The 24,015-nt window shown below is 43.9% G+C and overlaps 1 protein-coding gene across 2 annotated transcripts in view; it reads right to left on the bottom strand.

The window, feature by feature from the left end:
• CACNA1S (calcium voltage-gated channel subunit alpha1 S) overlaps positions 1–19,502 on the bottom strand; it is a 60,569-nt gene extending 41,067 nt beyond the window's left edge. Inside the window, exons 1-4 of one of the 2 annotated variants that reach the window (XM_083745166.1) lie at positions 18,982–19,502; positions 12,163–12,268; positions 1,447–1,586; positions 205–338 (exon numbers count right to left, since the gene is read on the bottom strand). In XM_083745166.1, coding sequence (XP_083601292.1) covers positions 205–338; positions 1,447–1,586; positions 12,163–12,268; positions 18,982–19,145 — 544 coding nt within the window. In that variant the 5' untranslated portion in view covers positions 19,146–19,502. The remainder of the gene's footprint in view (positions 1–204; positions 339–1,446; positions 1,587–12,162; positions 12,269–18,981) is intronic. The other variant, XM_083745167.1, reaches the window with a different exon arrangement.
• Positions 19,503–24,015: the final 4,513 nt, after the last annotated feature.

Here is a 24,015-nt window from a genome sequence, read left to right as displayed (position 1 = left end):
CTGATCAATGGAGTCATGGGTAGTCAATGGGGTGCTCTCTGGATGTTGTTAGATTCCAACTCCAGTCAGCCTCAGTGATGGCTACAGTCCAATGATATCTGGAAGATATTGGCTACCCCTGGCTTAAGGGGGTTGTGTCCAGTCATCATTGTTCTAGCCTTCTGCCTGCATCCACTCATCTAACCCAAAGGACATTTCACCCACTTGGTACTCCTGACACCAGGCGTAGAGGCCGCAGCACCCGAAAGGCTCTCAGGGCTTTGACATCAAAGCCACCCTGCCCACTGAGAAGGGCGCTTTCTATTACGCTGACTCTCTCCAGGATCACTGTGAAGACTCTACAAGACAATGGACAAAGAAAATGGTGAACAAGGGACAGGAGTGTGGTGGGAACTATGCAGATGCAGTAAGAGTCAAATAACAAATGAAAGGGAAAGTTTTTTAACACCTCCCCACTATGTTCCCAGGAGGAAAGGAAGCTTGGTTCCTATGGCTTCTGCAGCCACAGTGTGCATGTTGCAGCTGTTGCATGGAGGCTACTTTTAAATCACTCCACATGGTAGATTGAGTCCAGTGGGAAAGCTCTGGGGTAGAATGACAAAAATAAAATAAAATAATAGCCTGATTTGCACACTGTGGGGCGCTGCACAAAAACAGCTCGCCACATCAGCAACCGCATGAAGCAAGGGCAGCATAGGCCAATATGTGTCATGGCTGAACCTCACCGCATTTCTGTGCTATATTAACTGGGTGATGCAGAAAAATACTAACTTCATCACCTCGCTTCTCTGCAGCACACTGATTAGTAACTGAGCAGGCAAAACTGTATATTGGGTTAAAAGTCCGGCTCTGCTCTAAGCTGGAATGACTAGTTGGTCTCACAGCTGAATCATAAGGTTCAGCAAGTGGTATCCTCATATGCCTCATACCATACTTTGCTACTTTTATTTGTAAACGTGTATTTATTTTAATGCATTTTGTACAATGTTTAAAACTCTAAAAAAGAAAAAAAGCTACAACTTACTGTGCAATCCTCAAAATGCCTACCCAGAAGCAAGCCCCATTATATTGCAATCCTATAAATGCTTACCAGGGAGCAGTGCTTTTTTTCTGGGGGTACGCAGGGGTGCGCATGCCCCTAAACATTTTGTGAATCGTTGTACTTTTGTCCATCTACTGTATTTATTTTCCCTGATTTGAACTATAAAATTGTGATATTCTTGAGTCAAAATGAGAGTACCACTAAACATGTTGTTCTTTTTTTTGGGGGGAAAGCACTGCCATGGAGTAAGTCCCACTAAAGTCAATGAGACTTACTTCTGAGAAGAAGTATATATAGGATTATACTGTTAATGTACTTCTAGCATTTATTTGAATATGTTTAACATAAATTTCTAACGAAATCTAGACATACACACAGACAGAAATAAAACTGAGCTCCTTTACCCCAAAAATACTATGGTGAAATCCAGCACATTCCAGCCATTTCGGAGGTAGGCGTCTGCATGGAATAAAAATCCATAGGCAATTATCTTTAGCAGTGCCTCAATGGCAAATACTGTGAGAAAGAAGTATTCTAGCTTCTCCTGCAAGACAGAGAACGGGAGAGGGAAGATGGGCAAGATTAGTGATATAGATTACAGTCTCAATCAGATCGCCACACTCTAGTTCCCTTCCCTGCAATACTTTGGACCACAACTCCCATCAGCCAACACATTTCGGCCACAACAGCTCTGCGCTATCTCAAAATTCATCAGAGCAGTTGCATCTTAAATCCATAATTTTCCAGGTATTTCTTGGGTCACAGTGGCATTTCCTCTTCCTTTTATACAACCTTCCACACTATCAAGTATACCTTGGTTCCCGTTTCCTTTAAAAAAACTGGGATAGGGAAGCTCAGGCCTGAGGGCCACATGCAACCACCAGGTCACTCTATTTGGCCCTCAGGACTCCCCCCAGCACACCTCTCACTGGCCTTGCTTTGCACCCCAAGTATTTTTGCCTCCATAATGTTATGTCCTTAAAGTCTCTTAGCGCCTCTTGCTTGTCTGGATGGAGGATTGAGAGGGGTGTATAACAGTGTGTAGAAAGCAGCCTACTGTACAAAGGTTAACTTTACATTCATTGTTCTGCCTGCTTTCACCTCTGAGCCCTGTGTCATTGGCATGTAGCCCTCCGAAGGGTACGCAGAAGACAATGCAGAAAATGGTTCCCCACCACTGATACAGGAAAACACAAATGGCCGTTGCCTTTCCCCTAGATCAAGATGAAGGAACAATCCCAAATGCAACATCCCGTTTATCAACAAACTTTTAAACATATCTTTCAAGTGCTCTGATTGTCCCACGACATCCCAGAATTACAGAAGTCATCCTGGCTTCTGATTTGATCCTAGAATGTGCCATTTCCACACACACCCCTCCAGTGCCGCCGCCGAGCTCAGGGAAGAGAATGAACCGGCGCCTGCAGTGGTGTTGCGCTCTCACATGAGCTAGCTGACTCACGCGGCAGCACAACATAAAAAGCATGTGTCCTGGTTTTCATCAGAGGGATGTTGGAGGGGGTGTGTGTTTTATGTACATCAAAGGGTCTTAAAGACTAACTGATCCGTTGTAAAATAAGCTTTGGCCTTTTGGGGACTAAATAAGATTGTGGGCCTTTTATAATTCTACAGCTTCCTTATTCATCAAATGCTAAGTAACGTGTTGCATACAATGTGATGCCAATTACACAGCCATATAATTGACGTGGGGGTAATTACAAATATGCATGTTAACCAATTACTGAGAACTTTTCACCCAAAAGCATGCTGATAGAGTGTAAATCCAATCAGCATGCATACTACTGTGCCTTGATCTTAATTTAAAGCTGGATAAGTCTTGTTATGAAGTAGTTTCCAGGGGGTAGCCATGTTAGTCTGTTGCAGCAAAAACAACAGAAATATTGCAGTACCTGACAGGCTAACAAATCTACAATGCCGTGTTGCTATCAAAGGGTTAAAAGGTAGCAGAAACGCTCTAATCACTGAGCAGCTGGAGGTCATTAGGCTTCCAGGAACATGAGTTTGTATAAATAGTCTCCCGTGTGTTTGTTCTTCCCTTTCTCCCCCTTTTTTGGGCGTGTTTGCTGAGATGTGTGGTTCTTCGCCAGGGTTGTTTTTTGTTTTGTAAATAAACCTTATCTTTGAGTTACAAACCGCATGCTCCAAGACTCCTCTTTGAAAAGATACTGCCTCTCCTGCCCTTCTTCAACTGCTGTGCGAAATACTCTGCTGTAGTGGGACTTGTGATGATGGAAGCGCACTGGGCATTTACATTAAACTAATTAAAGTTTAATGGGACAGGTTATGGATGTTTGTACGTCAAGAAGGAGCTAAGGAGTGCAGTTCAGAGTGATTTATGCAAGGACTGGAGCGAAGTCAGAAGCGGTTGCCGACAACGAAAGCTTTCAAACCAGCTTGAGTCCTGCAATGTGCCTAGAAAAGTTTTAAACAGGCACTGAGCAGTTTGTACTCGCTGGAAGACGTCTTATTCCTCAAGGAGCCACCTCAGCAGCTGGGAGACGGTCTACAGGTGTGTGAGTATCGTTCCTAAGCCCCAGAGAGGATGGCAGAGTCCCAGGAAAGTTTTTCTGTCCCGTTTACGCGACTCAATGGGAAAAATTGGCAAGATTGGAAGGCTAGAGTGAGGGTTTGGTTGCAAGCAAAAGAGTTGTGGAGTTGTACTGAAGCACCGCCTTTACAGGCACCTGCAGACGCGTCTGCAGAAGACAAAGCAACAGCAGCAGCTTCACAGAAACGTGACAGGAAAGCCCAAGGTCTACTAGTTTTTGGCAGTGGGACCAGAGCAAATGCCTTACGTTTCTGAGTTAAAGAACACGCATGAGGTCTGGACGGTTCTGCAGCGGCTAAATTCCAGAAACACTGCGGGGGCCAAGATCCATGCTACAAGATGTTTGTTTGATTTACGTCTCCAACCGGGAGCGTGTGTGAAAGAACATATTGCCAAAATGGTGTCTGCCTTTAATCAACTAAGAGAGCTGGGCATTCCTTTCTCAATGGAGCAGCAGTCATACATATTGTTGTCTTCTCTTGATAAAAGCTATGAGACTCTAGCTCTAACTTTGGAAGCTATGCCTTCAACTGAATTAACCCTTGAATACATTTCATCTCGGCTTGCAGATGAACAGGATAAGAGGCAAAGAGAAAGAGGTTTGTCTTTAAAGGGGAGTTATGCTGTGCCTAAGAGTGTTGATGCTGAGTTTGAGCACACAGTAAATGCTTTTGCAGCTAGACACTGTTTTCGCTGTGGTTCCCCTTCCCATTTAATTAGGAATTGCACACGTGAACCTGGTCAAGACAGCACCAAGGCCGTTACCCCTAGTTACCAGACGAGGAGTTCCAGGGGACGTCGAAGAAGAGGAGGAGGTCATGGCTACTCCCACCACACACAGCACATGGCTTCAGCAATGGCGTTGATACAAGGGCGTGGCCAAGGCAGCAATCTACGCTGGTTGATCGACAGTGGTGCATCTCACCACCTGGTGGCGCCATCTAGTGTCCGTTTGCAGAATTGCAGACATTTGCAAACCCTTAAAGTTGTGACAATGGCAGATTCAACTAAACGTTCCTTAGAGACTGTAGGCACAGTGTTCTTGAAATGTTTGCAAACAGAAATTGATGCCTACGTGCTAAAGGGATTGAAGGGGTGTATTTTGTCTGTGTCAGAACTTGATAGAAATGGGTTTAAAACTGTGTTTGAAAATGGGGTTTGCACTATTTCAAAGAATAATGTATCTCTTTTGCAGGTGGAATGCAGAGATGGGTTATATTATTTTGAGACAAGTCCAGATGAAGTTGAACAGGTTCATGCTGGTTGTGTGAACACGCCTACCCATAATTCTTGTGTCCATTTATGGTACCGCCGTCTGGGACATATTAATTTTCAGTATGTTAAAAGGCAACCTGAATTATCAGAAGGAAGCAAAAATGAACAAATGTACTAAGTATTGGGATTGTACTGCATGCAAAAGGGCGAAGGTTCATAGATGCAGCTATCCCAGTTCAGATAGGAAATCTGACAAAGTATTCCAACTTGTGCATATGGACCTATGTGGCCCAATGCCTGTTGCTAGCATGGGAGGTTCGAGGTATGCACTGTGTCTCTCGGATGACAAAACAAAGGTTACATGGTTTTTTCCTCTCAAAACAAAAGCAGATACTGCAGAAACAGTTAAAAATTGGGTTCATGCAGTAGAACTTGAATTCGGTACTAGAGTACTTGCTTTTCAGACAGACAGAGGGTCAGAATTTACCGGGTCTGTGTTGCAGAATTTCTTTAAGAAAAAGGGAATTAAGCATCGTCTGTCTACACCTTATTCCCCCCAAGAAGGAGGCGTGGCTGAACGTAAAAACAGGGTTCTGCAAGAGTTGGCAAACTCTATGTTGTTTGATGCTAAACTCCCTCAAAGTTACTGGGCGGAAGCCTGGCAGGCGGCTACTCATATTCTGAACCGAGTATATAATTCGGTAATTGCAACTACCCCATATTTTGCTTTATATGGGAAGAAGCCCTAAATTAATTACTTTCGGGTGTTTGGATGTCCAGCCTATGTACTTATCCCAAAAGCGTTAAGGAAAAAGGGAGGTCCAAGGGCTAGGAAACTCATCTTTTGTGGGTACGAACCACAAGCCAAATCTTGGAGGTTCGTGAACACAAATGGGGATACTACAAGAGTGGTCCTCAGTAGGAGCGCTGAATTTTGTGAGCAATCTGGATGGACTCACTTACATGGTAACCCTGACATTTTGAGAGATGATTTAGGCATTTATGCTGAGAATGAAAGTCCAGAGAGTAGTGAGCCAGAAGGGGATGGTCACATGGTTCAGATGCAGATTCTGACCAGGCACAAGGTCCTTCTCCTAAGGTAGAAAAGCCAAAATCTAGGGGTGTTCCAACATCGCCAGTCAGTAGGCCTAGCAGACAGCAAAAGAGAAGCAGGTTGCCTGCAACACCAAGCCCAAGGGAGGTATCTAAACGGAGGTCTTTATCCCTAGAGGCACATCCAGGTATTAAGTCTGAGACAGATTCTGACAGCCAAAGGTCAGAGGGGGCACAAGAGGAACAATTGCGCAGGTCAAATCGTGCCACAAAGGGCAAGCCACCAGAGCGGTTTAAGGTGACAAGTGTATACGTAAATATGGCACAGTGTGAGCCAGATAGCTATATGGAGGTACAACAGCTTCCAAGCTCAGAAGCCGTTAAGTGGCAGGAAGCAATGGAAAAAGAGATGGCTTCAATGAAGTCTCTTGGTGTGTTTACAAGTACAGAGCTTCCGAAAGGGCAACAAGCTGTAGGTTGTCGATGGGTATATCGTTTAAAGCCCACAACTACTGAGGAGTTGCAATATAAAGCCCGACTAGTTGCAAAAGGGTTTTCGCAGCGCAAAGGTGTTCACTATTCTCAAATCTATGCCCCTACTTCAAGATCAGAGTCACTAAGAATGCTTTTAGCCTCTTCAGCTAAGAAGGGAAATAAGCTGTTTCATTTTGATGTCAATGTGGCTTATTTAAACGCAGACTTACAGGAGGAAGTCTATATGACACCACCACCAGGTTTTTTTTTACACAAATCCATTTATGGGTTGAAACAGTCCGCCCGTAATTGGAATTCCTGCTTAAACGATGCTCTAGAGAGCATGGGGTTCAGAAAGAGCGCAGCAGATGCGTGTCTTTATCTAAAAGGCTCGGGATGTGAACAAGAAGCAGTCTTGATATTCGTTGACGATTTATTATACAGTGGAAAGGATGATAAACTTGCACAACAATTTGCCACAAAGCTTGGAGAAAGGTTTCAGATAAAATCACTAGGCAATGTATCTGTTTATCTAGGAGTTAAAATTCAGCAAGATGAAAATGGGAACTATTGGCTCAGCCAAGAAGCTAAGATCCAGCAGTTGCTGGAAAGGTTTAAAATGGACAACTGTGCTGGCGTTAAAACCCCAATGGAGTTAAGTTACACAAAGGATGCTCAAACTGAGCAACAGGCAGAGTTCAGTAATCCCGGGGTTTACCAGTCAGCGATAGGCAGTCTACTCCACATTGCACAGTGGACTTGGCCCGATATAACATATGCTGTCAACATGCTGTGTAGACAAGCTGAAAAACCATCAATGCATGCTTGGCAAGGAGTAAAAAGAGTTTTAAGGTATCTCCAAACTACCAAAAGGTTTCGCTTAAAACTATCAGCAGAGGGCAGCACACAACTTGAATGTTGGGCCGACAGTAGTTGGGCAGATGCTGGACCAGATAGAAAATCAGTGTCAGGAATGGCGATAAAATTTGGAAATGCACTAATTGGTTGGAGATCAAGAAAGCAATCACTTAAAGCTTTAAGTTCAACTGAATCTGAGTTCAATGCATTATCAGATGTATGTAGAGAACTGGAATTTTATAAGCAACTGGTACAAGAATTGTTTGGAGAATGTTCCCTACCTATCAGAGTGTGGTAAGACAACCAACCTTGTATTAAACTAGCTAAATCAGGTCAATTCAAGGCACACACAAAACACTTGGATATCCGTTATCAAAATGTATGCCAAAGTGTAAAGCAAGGTTTAATTGAACTAAAGTATTGTCCAAGCCAAGAAAACCTTGCAGACGGTTTTACGAAAGCTTTGAGTCCGCAATCTCATAAATGTTTCTGTTCAGGTTTAAATTTGAATTAAGGTTGGTACAGCTCAGTGTTACGAGCGAGAGGGGGTGTTGCTATCAAAGGGTTAAAAGGTAGCAGAAACGCTCTAATCACTGAGCAGCTGGAGGTCATTAGGCTTCCAGGAACATGAGTTTGTATAAATAGTCTCCCGTGTGTTTGTTCTTCCCTTTCTCCCCCTTTTTTGGGCGTGTTTGCTGAGATGTGTGGTTCTTCGCCAGGGTTGTTTTTTGTTTTGTAAATAAACCTTATCTTTGAGTTACAAACCACATGCTCCAAGACTCCTCTTTGAAAAGATACTGCCTCTCCTGCCCTTCTTCAACTGCTGTGCGAAATACTCTGCTGTAGTGGGACTTGTGATGATGGAAGCGCACTGGGCATTTACATTAAACTAATTAAAGTTTAATGGGACATGCCGTAAGTTTGCCCACTTTGTCAAATGCATTCGTTCATCCCCTTTATACATCTGATGAACCTGATTGTAGTCCACAAAAGCTAATGCCATAATACATTTGTTAATCTTTAGGGTATCGCCAGACTCTTTGAAATGTAAGAGTAGCCAATATTAACTAGAAAGCTCAACTAATTATTCAAGATGCTGGGTGGTATTCAACTAAGTTTAACTCAGAATAGACCCATTGAAATGGACTTAAACTTGATCTCCCACTAAGGGCTCGTCCATACTTAACACTTGTCCTGTGCTTTCTAGACATGGGTTTGAGCGGTTTTCTGTTTGCCTCACAGCTTTCCCCCAGGAAAACCTGCCCTTTAGCACTGAATTGGAGCAAATGCGAATCTACAGAAAACCCAATTCACAATTGCTCCCATTTAGCAATAAAGATCAGATTTCCCCATTTTGCTACAATCTATACAAGATGGATTCATGCTGACAGATTTTTCATGGAAGTGGATACCATATTTTCAGCCAATCATTCTTTTAGGGTTGCCATCCCATCAGCGGAAAAAATAACGGCTGGCCCTTGCGATGCCACAACAGCACTTTTCTCCCTGGCGCTGTTGGGCCCGCCCTCACTTAAATATAGTGCACCCACCTCACAGAACACCAGTTACCCGAATTCCTACAAACTACCCCAGATTATCTTGTGGGGGACTTGTGTGAGGGAAAACTTAATAATTTGGAGTCTCGGGCAGGATTTGATCAAATAAACAAGAAATATTTTATTAAACATAGGAAGTTCATGATACAAAGTGGGTAAAACATAGGATACTTCAGTTCTTTCTCTGTTTTTGCACAGCTGTTGCCGCTTAATACTTTGGTTCTTAAACAAGGTGGTATTTTCTGTCAGTTACACACCCCTTTGACAACCCTACTCCTGAGGTACTCCAAGTAACAGACCCAGGGGTTCATCACACCCCTCTTAACTGGTTTAGGAGTCCTCTCTTATTGTAGAAGTATTTCTCCCCTCCTGACTGGAATGAGTCCTAAGTAGACTGTATTCTCACAGCTTCTACTTCTCCTGGCTCAGCCTCCAAGTTAATTCCTGGCCTAATTTCTCTTACAGGACACCACACACTGTCCTTCACACTAAGCTCAGAGACTCCTTTCTCTAGCTTGTGATATATTCCTCAGAGTGGATGTTTCTACACAGAACCAACTCTCTCTCCTCTCACTCCCTATGTCCCAACCTATTATCCCAACCTCTATCCCAACCTAATAAACTGTCTCTTCAAATCCTCTCCTTTTCAACTCCCCCTCCTGGAACCCCGCCAATCATAAGATGCCGTTTGTTCACCATTTGCTGGCAGGGAAAAAGAAAAAGTAAACACTTAGAGACCCAACCTGCCTAGCAAAACAAACTTTTCTGTCACAACCCTCTCTCCCTTTTTTTTTTGGGGGGGGGAGGTTTAATTGCACCAAAGGTAAGGGCAAATCTGCTCCTAATTTCTCTGCTAAGCCTTGGAGATGATATGACTTGGCTCCCTTCCTCAGCATCCCTTTTGCTTTGGCTCTCAAACGGAAGCAATATTAATCTGGTTTTGTGTTTTTATAGGGGGACCAATGGATTCTCTCCCATGTGGAGTGTCCCTGGACCAGCACTCCATTGAACAACTCTGCATCCCTGCCAGTACTTTATGGCGTGGGAGATGTTACCCAGCAAAGGTAAAGACAGAAGGAAACTGGGGCAAAGAAGCTGCAGACTAGCTTTAAAGCCTGGTCCATCCTTCTTGACCTGATTGTTGGCATGGTTACCTTCGCCTGTCACAGCCTAGAATAGTTACTGTGGTTGTACTTTCCTTGTCCCAGCATTCATACCAGAGGCTGCTGTTGCCTTCTTCTCCCTCACAGCTGCAACTGTCCGTCACCCTAAACTCCCCTCAGGGTTGCCAGGGCCCCTTCCCTGTCAGGCTTTGCATGTTTCAGAATGAAGCAGACTGACGTTACCTAGAGTTATTCTTTCTTTATATATTTTGCACTCATTCCCAAGACAAGACCCTTTCAAGTGTCTCTTAACATACAAGCAAGGCTGGTTCCAGGGTTTGAATGACAAGGAGGTGGAGAAGGCCCTTATGTTTTTCGATGATCCTCTTGGTTTTAGAAGGCTATGGAGAATAGATGGGCATAATCTGGGTAAAATTGGGGAGAGGCAAGGGTAGGATTTGTGGAGTCCAAGGCCAGTCCTAGACATTTTGCTTCCTCAGATGACACCTGCTCCCCACTCCACATACAGAAGCCAAATAAACACTGGTGATGGGACAGCACTCCCTACAGCACTTGAGCTATTAGGCTAGTTCAGGACACCCAGGAGATGCCATGGGACAAAAGGCTGAAATTAGTAAGGGTAAGTGGCCCAGGAGGAATAGCTGGGGGCTGCAAATGTGCCACCTGAGGCAGGTTACTCACTCTGCCCAATAGTAGGGCCATAACTGAAGGCCCCCCTCACTTATCCTCCATACTAATTGGCGGTTATGCTAACACACAGTCCACAATTTGAAACAGCTTCTTACAATAGAACTACTAAATTCCAACTAGCACATGGTTCCTGTTTAGTAACTCAGTGGGTTCTAACTGGGCTCTCATGTCTGAGTGATGGGGGGGCATGTTAGCATGCAACTCGGACAGGTCTCCTTTGCCTTTAATAGCTTGAAGAGCATGGGGAAGTCTGACAAATGCAGCAGGGCTGGTCACTGGGACAGTCTGCTCAGCATTTCCTTGCCTTGTATCTTCCTATGAAACAGCAGCTCTATGTTAGATGTCGTTTAGCAATTCCAGTTATTTAGGAAGACATTCCACAGCTGGGAAGCAAATGTTAGCCAGAATACTGAAGCAAATTCCTTTAGAACATGCCCTGAAGAGGCTGAATTATTTCTCTCTTTTTGATATTTTATGGGGGGGTGTTACAAAATTGTTAAATATTAACAGCAAATTCATATTTTCCTTATGCAACTAGACACAGCATTTAGGAAGGGTGCAAGCAGTCTCTTACACACAAATGTTGCAGACCACATAAAATTATTCCTCTGGAGTACCTATTTCACTAGTAATTACAAAGTATCAAAAGTAAAAACAGCAAATATCCTTTAAAATGTATCCCCCCCTCACCCACAAAGAATAGGTCTTTGAATCTGTCTATCCTTTGTGCAACTAAATTATGCATCAGTGTGTGCAACTAATACATTCTTTCATTCTCATTCTCTCTCCGTTCCTATGTTCTGCTTGATGATTGTCAACTATCACAATATTCAACATTACAGAAGAGGCAAGCTAAGAGTATAATGGACTGGGCTTGCTATGGATCAACTTTCTCTTTCAGAGATGCTCCTGAAAATATGGGCATCTGGCATTCACATAGCGCCTGGTAATAAAGGGATAAAAGTCTTCAGCCATATGCAGTTGTATCCCAGATGATCCATCCCTGAACAGTGCATAAAGGGAATTTTTCCTTCTTATCAATGAAACCATGGAGGTCACCTCTCCAAAATGCATTTTGAAGAAATGCAGGGAAAAGACAAAGAATATATTTTGGATGTGACATTGTTATGGAAGAAGAGGAATTCCAAAGCATCCCATTCTTGAACAGTAAGGTGAAACTATTTTTATGCTTGTAGACAAAATTTTGAAAATGATTGGGCAGAGAAAACAATTGTATCCCCACACTCTGATCAGAAATGGCCATGTGAAACTTCCAATGGACAGAAAAATGGCAAGAATGTGGTACACTTTCTTTCCCCTAGCTATTGTCCCAAGATGCAGTTGACCAAATATATCTGTGCACAAAACAAGTGATTCAGGTCATACAGTAGCTTGAGGTTTGAGATTTTGTACATTAAATTTTAGGGACAGGGGATGATCTTTCTAATGGTGCCTGTCTGAGCAATTACTATGAAGGTAGCTTGGAGCGTCAGACACTGAAAATAAGTAATGGCTCGAGCCAGGGAGTGAAGCACTTCGAGAGAACAATAGCAAACAGAAATAATAATACGAATTTCTTACCAGTCTTGTATTCGCTTTGTTGGTGTCATCTTCAGGCATGGGCACGTAGATCGCCAGTGCAATGCAATTGGCAAAAATGGTCAGCAGGATGATGGTCTCGAAAGGTCTGTGGATGCTTGCTAAAGAAAATCTGGTCACTTAATATTGCAGCATGAACCAGAATAGTTAAAAACCACTTAGAGGGCATTCGAGTTAATAACAAATGTTAATTAAAGAGGATTGGGAAAGGACATCGCAGATGAGAAGACTGAGCCAGAAGATGTTAAGAAAGAATGATCCTTATGGTGCTAGTCTTAATAATTATTTTATGTAAAATCTCATCTCTTTCTGGTGCTTAAATATATACCCTTTAAAATTACATATCACATTGTCCCACTAAGTTCCAGGTGTCTTAGAACACCAAGCATGTCAGATATCATAGAATGCAGCCACAGGTGTGCTGGAATCTTAGGTACTAGTAAGGCAATGTTTTGCAAAAATATTTTCCCAGTTCTGCTAAAAACAGCAACATCACAAAAAAGGGATGGGAGGGAAATTAAATTCAGTTAACATTTAAAGGTGAACCTACCTAATATACACGCTCAGAAATAATATGTGAAATGAACCACAACCATCCTTTGAAATTCACACTTCTTTGAAATTAGCCATGCAATTCTACAGCCAAGTAATGTGTACAAAAATCCATGTACTAGGGTAAAATAGGCACAAAAAATGCATATATTAGTGAAAATAACAAAATGTGTATTTGGTATGCAAAATGGCGTACAAAAATGTGCATATTAGGAGAAATTTGCATTAAAATGCAGATAGTTTTTTAAAAGGACCTTTAAAAAAATATATCGCAAACTGATGCAAAAATGTGGAGAACTGAAAAATGAGAAAAATGAAACTGAGAGAAACCAAAATGGACAGAATCATCCAGACTGTATCTAGCCATGATTGATTATTTTCTGGGTGCAGTACAGTTTACAAGGTGCCCAGAGTAGTTCTGAGGGCATGTAAGGTTGTTGGAGATGTGTATTAAATGTCACTTGATGCAAGCTCTCCCTCTGTCCGCCTCTCTCTCTCTCTCTCTCTCTCTCTCTCTCTCTCTCTCTCTCTCTTTCTATGTGTGTGGATCTTCTTCCCTGGTGATGGACCCCTTGACCTTCCCAAGGAGGAAATGTTTCTTCTCCCTCCCCTATACCCAAGAGGCATCAGAACCCACTCAATCCTCTCACCTTCAAAGTTATACTAGTCCCAGCATGCTGCAGTTTGTATGTATACAAAGGGTAGGTACAAAAGGCAGCTAATGGAACAAACCCAGACTTCAGTGCCATGAGTAAGCGTGGTAAGGTGAGGCTTGGTGGTTGAAGTAGAACAACAAGGAGTTATTGGGAATCAACCTGCGTGTACAGTGGTACCTCGGGTTAAGTACTTAATTCGTTCCGGAGGTCCGTACTTAACCTGAAACTGTTCTTAACATGAAGCACCACTTTAGCTAATGGGGCCTCCTGCTGCCGCCGCACCACCGGAGCCCAATTTCTGTTCTTATCCTGAAGCAAAGTTCTTAACCTGAAGCACTATTTCTGGGTTAGCGGAGTGTGTAACCTGAAGCGTATGTAACCTGAAGCGTATGTAACCCAAGGTACCACATGCAAAACTTTTTTAAAATGCAAAACTGTACACGCTCAGAGCATTTATCCTTTCCCCTCCTTGCCAGGTCTGGAAAACTGTTGTTTGTTTGTTGCTTTAACATATCAGAAACACAGAAACAGTCGTAAAGATGGACTGGTGGTGTGGGAATAGCAGCCCCTCCAAGTGTCCCAATTTTCCAGGGACATCCCTAATTTAGAGAAGCTGTCCTGGTTCTGATTTGATCTCAGAATGTCCCACTTTTCCTTAGGATGTCCTTAAGTTCCCTGGAGAAATGTTGGAGGGTATGGAGTTATCTGACCCCCGAGCCATCTGAAGGCGATCCTGTATAGGGAAGTTTTTGTAATGTTTCATGTTTTATTATGTTTCTATATATGTTGGAAGCTGCCCAGAGTGGTTGGAGCAGCCCACTAAGATGTGTGGGGTATAAAAAGCGAAATTATCATTATGGAATGGGATGTCCCTATTTTCATCCGACAAATGTTGGAGGGTGTGGAATAGAAGGTGAATTTTACCTGTGTGCTTCACATCTGAAGCAATACGTAGGATCACCTAAAGCCCCTCCCCACTCCCAAGACCATTATGCCCAGGATGTGAAATTACCTAGCTGCACCACTGAGAGGAGACAACTATGGTGGCTATGATGATAAGAAACGGTCATGCATCAGCTATTAAGGCTGCAATCATGAGGTGGTGGTGAAATATGAAGGCAGTTCAACCACTTTATCCTGTGCTCTGCCAGCAGAGTGGAAGCATGGGTGGGGAATCCTCCGTCCACTTCTGGGCTTTGATTTGAAAACAAGAACCCAAACTTTACTGGACATACTTGGAGGGAAAAGGGAGGTAGAGATTAACTCATGTTCAGGAGTGTGACGTTTCTCCCCAATTTGAAGACACTGGGATGGCCCTGGAAAAGGCATATACATTTTGCAGTAGAATTCTCCTTTGATGCTTTGCCCATTCCTAGTTTACATATAGAGGGCCTTCTCAGTAGTGGCACCCTCTCTGTGGAAGCCCTCCCATCAGATGTCAAGGAAATAAACAACTATCTGACTTTTAGAAGGCATCTGAAGGCAGCCCTGTTTAGGGACATTTTTAATGCTTGATGTTCTATTGTGCTTTTAATTCTGTTGGGAGCCACCCAGAGTGGCTGGGGAAACCCAGCCAGATGGATGGGATATAAATATGTTGTTGTTGTTGTTTATTTGGATCCTCTACATCCGAACTGCTAATCAGCACACACCCTTTGGGGCCCAACAGACATTGAGCTCTGATGTAAACTGGGCCCAATTCATTGGAAGATCTGGCAACCGGAGGGAGAGAGGATCCAATATCAGAATTCTGTCTCCAACATTAGAGGAGCAGGCCCAATCTATCCCATGGCCCCTGGGGCACCCTTACAGGTGCCATAGGATTATACCCTAAGTGTTTGGGGGTCGTCTACTACTACTACTAGTACTACTACTACTACTACTACCACCACCACACCACCTTGCATTCAGGCTTCAGCAGAGATGAGGAGCAGGAAGATGCTTTACTTAATAAGTACACTTTAAAGGTAAAGGTCAAGGGACCCCTGACCATTAGGCCCAGTCATGGACAACTCTGGGGTTGCGGCACTCATCTCGCTTTATTGGCCAAGGGAGCCGGCGTACAGCTTCTGGGTCATATGGCCAGCATGACTAAGCCGCTTCTGACGAACCAGAGCAGCGCACGGAAACGCCGTTTATCTTCCCACCAGAGTGGTACCTATTTATCTACTTGCACTTTGATGTGCTTTCGAACTGCTAGGTTGGCAGGAGCAGGGACCGAGCAATGGGAGCTCACCCCGTCATGGGGATTCGAACCGCCGACCTTCTGATCGGCAAGCCCTAGGCTCTGTGGTTTAACCCACAGAGCCACTCGCATCCTGTAAGTACACTTTAGATAAACATATTTAAAATGTTTTGTGGGTGTATCGTGCAACTTGTCACTGATGCAATAATGGCGCATTAGTAGTGGGTTTATATGGGACTATCCAGACATAATTCTGCTTTATTAGTTGCTCTGCAGTGCTTCCCCACTGTTATCACATCATTTCTATCTGGTGGGGCACTCTTGCACTATGGAGCAACGAAAAACAAGAACAAACCTGGAATATCTGTGGTATAAAAGCTACACGATTTACGCAGGAAATTATGGGACCTTGGAAATGAAGCAGTATGGCCACCCTGAAACATTTGTAGGTATAAACAGTATTGAAAGTGGAATCATGTATAGCCCGAGCACACACACACACACACACACACACACACACACACACACACGATACCATTGCAAGCACAATAAATGCTCAAGAATGGGCAATAAAAAGGACCGGGATGGGGAGACTCTCCATATGCAGCAGTGGGACTTACTATATTATATGACTCTTCTACTGCTGCTGCTATTTTGATTCTGAAGACTCAAGGGATCTTTAGCACTAGGAGTATGAATTGTGTTATAATGTAAAGCATGCGGTAATGGTCACAGTAGACACCATGTTTTCATAGCCATTGAAGCTGTTATTACATAAGGATGTGCGGGAAATAGAAGCAACATCCATCCAAGGAAAGAAACAATGATACTACCTGGATAATCCCTGAAAACCTAAAAATTGGGGTCCACTGTGTATTGCCATTAATTATTAGTAGAGTTCAGCATATGCAGTAGAGGTTAGTCTACTCCTACGTTCTTGGGTTTGGCTGTTTTGTGGTTATGATTAAAAGGTTCAACACCACACAAAATGGAGCTTTGAGAAAGGAAAAGAAAGAAAGTGAGAGAAAGAAGGGGAGAGCACATGAAGCGGCCTTATACAGAGTCAGACTATTGCTTCATCTAGCTCAGTATACCAACACTGACTGGCAGTGGCTCTCCAGTCCAGTCGTACCTTGGTTGACGAACGGCTTAGTTGCCGAATGTTTCATCTGCCGAACAATCAAAAACTGGAAGTGAGTGTTCCAGTTTCCGAATGATTTTTGGAAGCTGAACACCCAGCATGGCTTCTGTGGCTTCCAATTGGCAGGAAGCTCCTGCAGCCAATCAGAAGCCGCACCTTGGTTTTCGAATGGTTCTGGGAGTCAAACGAACTCCCGGAATGCATTCTGTTTGTCAACCAAGCTCTCTCCCAGGCCTACATGCAGATGCCAGAGCCAGGGATGTTCTGCATACAAATGAGATGTTCTCCTATGAAGCTATGTCGCATCCCCATTATACAACAGCGTACACTTTAACACAAGAAGAAATACAAACTTCTGTTGTGCTAAGTGAACAAATGGTTTGTAGGAGGGAATGCAGAGAGAGAGAGAAACTTCTATTCCTTGGCAAAGTAACAATGAAATATGAAACACCAAAATAAACATTTCCATGCAACCAGAAAGCATATTTCCACTGTATAAGTGCTCAATTTGAATTCAACACACTTCCAGTCCCAAATTTTAACATGCTCAGAATTTCATTTGCCAGGACCAAGGAATGTACTTAGGAGAAGGATCTAAGTTTAAGAGAGGTGATGCTGTACCAACCAAATAGGTAAAGATAGCAACTGAACTTTAATCTTATGTACAAATTCAGTACAATGTGCACAATACTCAAACACATTTCAAGATGAGGTTAGCAATGGAGATGAGGCGTAACAACTGGTGGGTGGAAAGCAAAGAGCAGCTGTGGTGATGGAAGAAATGGAGATTTGAGTGTTGTGTGTACTCCGGCATGTTAGAACACACTCACTTATTCATTCCAGGCAATTCAGAGCATCTTCCTGCATTGACATCCCTACTACCTTAACCAAGCCCCTGCAAATGTCCACTCCCTTGTAAAAGTGTCCAAATCAGTGTCCTATTAACTTCATGCTTTTCTTACTACTAAAACTATTACCTAGCATTACACACTGGGCATGTACACACTATGTGATAATGCACATTCAGTGCTGAATGCAGGTGCTGTTCACACAACACTGTCCTCATGTCATTCTTGCCCACACTACTGATCTAAAACACATTATTGCAGGAATGGCTTTAATCTGCTTTATGCTGAGAATGCACTTCTCAACTGCTTGCTGCCACCAGGTTAGTGATTTGTTCCTTAAAGCTAATCTTCATCACCCCAAGTTATAGTGTGTCACAAGCAGAGAGCAGGAGAGAATAAGCAACCACAAAGCAGAGATGTCTATGCCATTCGAGAAACAGATTGGTAAAACAATTCAGAAGGCTCAAGCAAATGAGTCAATTTGCACACTATCAAGATAGGGGAAAGAAAAGAAAAGAGAAAAGAGAAAAGAGAAAAAAGAGAGAAAAGAGAAAAGAGAAAAGAGAAAAGAGAAAAAAGAGAAAAGAGAGAAAAGAGAAAAGAGAAAAGAGAGAAAAGAGAAGAAAAGAGAAAAGAGAAAAGAGAAAAGAGAAAAGAGAAAAGAGAAAAGAGAAGAAAAGAAAAGAAAAGAAAAGAAAAGAAAAGAAAAGAAAAAAATTCTCACAAGGTTAATAGCCAGTCTGACTTGGGGGAAATTCTTTCCTAACATCAAATATGTGGAGCTGTTAGATCCTGTGCCTGAAGCAAAACTAGCCTGTCCAGAAATATCAGAGACATTATCAGTGGTCTTTGAGCAGAAGACTTTCCTGCTTAACACTCATTGACTTCAGCTGTCAAATACTTAAAGATACAGGATGGGGAGGGGAGGCTGTTCCTGAACTCATAGTACTCCAGTCGAGGATCCAGATGAAAGAACCATCATAAGCCTCCCCAGTTCCGTTTTGAAACCCATACAATTATTTGCATCCATGACTGTGTTAGATAAATGATTCCAGGACTGTATATTTCTAATAGTCAGGGGCCAGGACTGTGTTAGTAGAAAAGCTCTTGGTTTACACTCACAGACACACATCCACTTGGCGATACAGACCAGAACCATTGCTTTTCCCCTTGAGTTCTTCCCTGCACCACCCCCACCGACAGAGATAAATGCCAAGATCAGTTGCTTTCGAGCTCTTCTTAAAGGCGGACATAAAAAGCAACAGCTGCTAGGTAGAGCTTAGAGGTTTACAAGAGGGTTTCAGCGCTAGCAAATATCTCCCAGCCCTTCCTCCAGGTATCAGCAACCGCTCACTACGCATGGCTGCTGCTGGGCTCCAGCTTAGAGACAACCCCACCGCCGCTTTCCTCAAAGGATACTTCCATTCCACAATGGCGATGCAGGCCTTGCGCACTGGGTTCTGGAGGGTGAGGCAGAATAGAGAGCGGAGAGGCCTGGGGGGAAGTTCCAGAGCTGCTTTCTTGGCCTTCTCCTTCTGTTGCTTTTTCTTCTGGCTGTCGTCCTGGCCAGAAGTGGGCTCCATGGTGACTCTTCCCCCGCTAGATGCCTATTCCAGCCAGGCTTGGCTTACTGGCCTCCCTCCTCTTCTTCTTCTTCGCCTTCGCCCCGCAGCCAAGTCCTCTTCCTAAGGGCCCAGGGAGGCTGAAGCCCCCTCTGGGTCCCTTTTCGGCTCGGTGCAGTGTGGGCTGCGGCGGGGCTGGAAATTGCACTCCCACAAACACAAATACATCAAGCACGAGTTTAAAATTAGCCACCAGCCTGGCTCCCAGGGCTGTCAGATTTCCTGAGACAGCAAAAGTGTCCCAGCAGCTGTTCCTTCTTCATACTCAGCTCATGGCCATTTTTGAGCTGCCCAATCCAGGTCAGGAGAAAGGATGTGTGGGGAGGGGGGGCAGCAGATAGGCCTCGGACATCAACACTAGAGAAGGGAAGTTCTAATTCACTCCGATTCACCTCCCTTTCCAACAGCGTCCCCATGTTCTCTCTGTGCAAGCAGCAGCAGCAGCAGCAGCAAATATTCCCTTTGGCATCTGCACAATGGCTGCAGATGGATCTTGCCAAGGGGAGTCATGGCAAACACATTCCCAACCCCACCCCAAAAAGTCAGAAGTTACTCATGTTGGTGTTCTTGTCAGTGTGGGGGAAGTCATGTGATGGCTGGCAGCCAGTGTGGCAAAGTGCCACACGAGAACAACATGGTGCTTCATGAAGATTCACTGTGATGATTCAGTTTCAGGCGGCGTGCGTGCCACTTCATATTTGAGTAAAGTGGACCTTTGCCTTCAAATAATATCCAGGAGTCCCCAGACTGTCTTAAAACTATTTAAGGAGGAGTAGCGGCTGGTGAGGTAGTACAGGTGCAGCTCTATTGCTCTCACGGCTTCCCAACATAGTGGGTCCTATCTGCTTAGAGAGGCATGGCAAGTATGTGGCAACAGAGCCAAACCAACACTCCTGCTGCCACGCACCACCTCTTGATAAGCTGATATGAAAATTTGTATGCATATTTGCGCTGTAGCAGGAACCCCCCCCCACCCCAATCATTCTGTTTGTATAAACTACACACTCACACACTACATACGCCACATTTCTGTTATAAATTCATAGAAAATCAACCATACATCGGATTTGCACTGTTCCATTTTTATTTTTACTCCATATGACAAGAACTAACAAAGGGGGGTGGCTTAGTCCTGGTCAGCCATAATCCCTTCACTGTCTCAGCACATCCACAGGAGCTCTGCCCATACCAACCCTGATGATCCCAGACAGAAGACAATCAAGATCACAAAGAACTTTCATATGGGAGTGGATTCAGTATGGACTGAAACAAAGGACAATGATCAGATCTTCCCTCAGGGGGCAGGAAACTGCCAACTCCCCTCTGTCACCTGGAAAGTACTCATGGGGAGGGGGAAAGGGGGAACCAGCCAGGTGACAAGACACTCAGGTTACCACCAACTCCTCCCTCAGCCCCTCCTTTCTGTAATGTATGCCTCCCTCAGCCCCTCCTTTCTGTAATGTATGCATGATGTTTCTGGGGGTGGGCTAGACCTAGAGGAGGGGAATTTCAAAAGTTTTTATAAGACCTTGCACACTATTCTTTGGGGTCTTTCCTCTCTCCTGCAAGTGAGGGGAATACCCTGTTGCAACAGTTCAATAAAGACCAAGCCTACAGGCTGCTGTTTTGCTCCAAGTTATCCTGGTTGGTGTCTTTGTTTTGTCCAAGGGAGCCCTCGGATTTTTCCTGTAACAGCGCTCATGTCCCTTAAGAAACATATTTTTTGTACACAATTCAGCCCAATTATACACATTTTGGCAAGTAATTTACCATAATATGATGAATTTTTGTCCACTAATATACACCTTTCGGAGAACTGCATTGAAAATTCAGGGAAATGCTAATTTCTAATGGAAGCTCTGTTTGGTAATGGTTCAGAAAGCTCCAGGTAAGTAGATTCACATTATAATGTGTATCAGATCAATTTCCATCCCTACAATGATAGGGTTGTCACAAAGATGTACACTGAGATGTACAGGTGTAATATGTGAAGCAGCCCTGAGTCTGGCCTCCTGCTGATGTTCTTCCTCTATCAGCCCCAAAGAAAAGGGCATTTCTAGAAATGTATATCTCTACCAGGGGAACCCCTGTCCTACCATTCCACAGTGCTGAACTGTTTTGGTGGCTTGGATATGAGTAGAAGTGGCTTCATTTTTAAAAGAAAATGTCAAATCTTATGCTGAGTTATTTGTAAAAGTCTGCCTCCTTTTGCCCAGACTTATTGTTTGGATCTTGATGGCTGCTCCTCATAACTTCAAGGCTTAGGTCCAACACTGTCTAGGAAACAAAACCATATTTTTGGCCATGCTGATCATTAATGATGTATTTGGGCCTGACCTTCAACCCTGTGGAATGACCTTATGAATGATTTCATGAGGTGATTTTGGACCAGTGGCTTTTCATGGCCTATCCTGCTTCATGGGGTGATTGAGAGGATAAGTCTCTGAGCTCCTTAGAAATGGCTAAGACTAAGCGAAGGAGGCTTAAATTCAACATCAGACCACTTGTCAGATTTCAATGAAACCTAGCCCCTTTGGGCAGTGCAGGGCTGGTGTAAACAACCTCTGCTTATCTCTTGCCCAACGCAGCAATTGTTTGCAGGTATAGGAATCCTTAATCCATGCAGATCTCCTCAGCCTATGACAGCTCTTCCATTATTTTCAGTTGAGAGACCTAATCCACATGTCTCCCTCTCCAACATTTCAAGCATCCATGAATTGCAGCAGCTCATCATTTGCCATTGGTTAGTTTGGGAGTCTCTCTACATTATATATTTTCATCTGAGCCTGAAACACTAACATAGCTGGCGGCCCTTTTGAAATAGTGTGTATGTGGCTTTCTCAGCAAATAACTAAATAAATACATCTGAACAAATAATGCAAAAAGGTTACAAACAAAAAACCTAAATAAAAGTTTCCGCCGATCAAAAAAGCCAAATATCCTCTTGGCTTTTAAGGAAGGCAAAATACAGTGCTAGCTTGGAGCCTCTCATTCATATCCTCTCTTCTTGTCAAAAGGTTCTATTGTTTTCACTGAGGACCTTAGGGAGAGCTTTGAAGTGCTTGGCAAAGCTCCCAATACTTGTAATGGGTTATAGATTACAGTTTATTTAAAAATAGCACCAGGATCTTATTCACTTCGGGACCAATAGCAATAGGGAAGCTCTTTAGCGCCTGATAGACACAGCCAAAAAATAGTAACAATTATAACACCGGTGTTATAGGGTCATGGGCTGTGTGCACAACAGAGTCTTAATGCACATGTCAGTCACATAAATCAAACCTCACAGGCCCAAGATCGTAAACTTGTAGCTCTCCAGATGCTGTAGCATCACTTCTCCCATCACCCCTAACCATTGGCTATGCTGGCTGGAGCTGGTAGGAGTTGCTGTATAACAACATCTGGAAGGCCACAGGTTCTCCACCCCTTACACCAGAGGTTTAAACCCTTTTTGAGTCCACGGCTCCTTTGACCAATTCCTTCTTTCTGTAGCTACCCTGTGGGGAAATGCACTCTGAGCCCCAGAAGCCTACCTGCCTTCCTGCCCAGTCTCCCACTTGTCTGACCATTCCCAACAGCAAGGGCTGATGGACGTGCTGGTTGGCCTCCCTCACCCACTTGCTTAGTTACTCCAGCACCCCTTGGCTAGCCCCAGAGGCACCATTCACCTGGGGAGCTGCTGCAACAAACAGTCGTGCAAACCTTTGGGAGACAGGGAAACAAGAGGGCATCAGAGGAGGGAGGGAAGGAAAGAGGGACAGAGGCCCTCTGTGTGGCCTGCAGCACCCCGACCATCATTCAAGGCACCCCAGGGTATCACGGCACACTGGTTGAAAACAAGTGCCTTACATAATCTCACTTTTCAATGGAGGCCATTCTTGAATTCTTTACATGATAATTATATAATACATGTGTAAGAAGAAATGTGGTGTGTACAATATTATGTGCTGTGGGTTAAACCACAGAGCCTAGGACTTGCTGATCAGAAGGTTGGCAGTTCGAATCCCCGCGACGGGGTGAGCTTCCGTTGCTCGGTCTCTGCTCCTGCCAACCTAGCAGTTCGAAAGCACGTCAAAGTGCAAGTAGATAAATAGGTACCGCTCCAGCGGGAAGGTAAACAGCGTTTCTGTGCGCTGCTCTTGTTTGCCAGAAGCGGCTTAGTCATGCTGGCCACATGACCCGGAAGCTGTACGCTGGCTCCCTCGGCCAATAAAGCGAGATGAGCGCTGCAACCCCAGAGTCGGTCACGACTGGACCTAATGGTCAGGGATCCCTTTACCTTTAACAATATTACGGACTGGACCTTTTGTTATAATCTATTAACATTATTTTGCAGTTTTTGTTGTGATGCCTCACATTTGGCATATAATCCGGTCTCCTCCTAAGTAAATCTAGGCTGTGCTGTCTTCTGACTCACCAATGATGACATAAACATTTATATATAGCTCTTCTGGAGTGTTTGGAGCACTTTATATAAATTAGCTCATTCATCTTCACAACTATCCTAAAAAAGAAATGGGTGAGTCCTATTATAAGAATGTTACTGGTGGGGCCTGAGTAAATGCTGACATGGCAAAGGCCAGCTAGTGATCTTGTGACTGAGCTGGTTCACACTTCCAGACCAAAGCTTAACACAATCCCATAAGGGTGCAGGTCTCCAGAAAAGAAACAGCATCCGTTGAGCCACCTTCCTCCTCCAAACAACGCACAAGCACCAAACCCAAGAGCAGACCTTGGTTACAGCTCATTGTTTGTCTGGAGTGAGGCACACCAGAAGTCTGGGTTTGGATTGCACACTAAGTCAAACCATGGCTTAGCTCACACCAGCAAT

The sequence above is a fragment of the Podarcis gaigeae genome, assembly GCF_964106915.1.
Source record: "Podarcis gaigeae genome assembly, chromosome: 6".
NCBI lineage: Eukaryota > Metazoa > Chordata > Lepidosauria > Squamata > Lacertidae > Podarcis > Podarcis gaigeae.
This window is presented reverse-complemented; position numbering and strand designations above follow the sequence as displayed.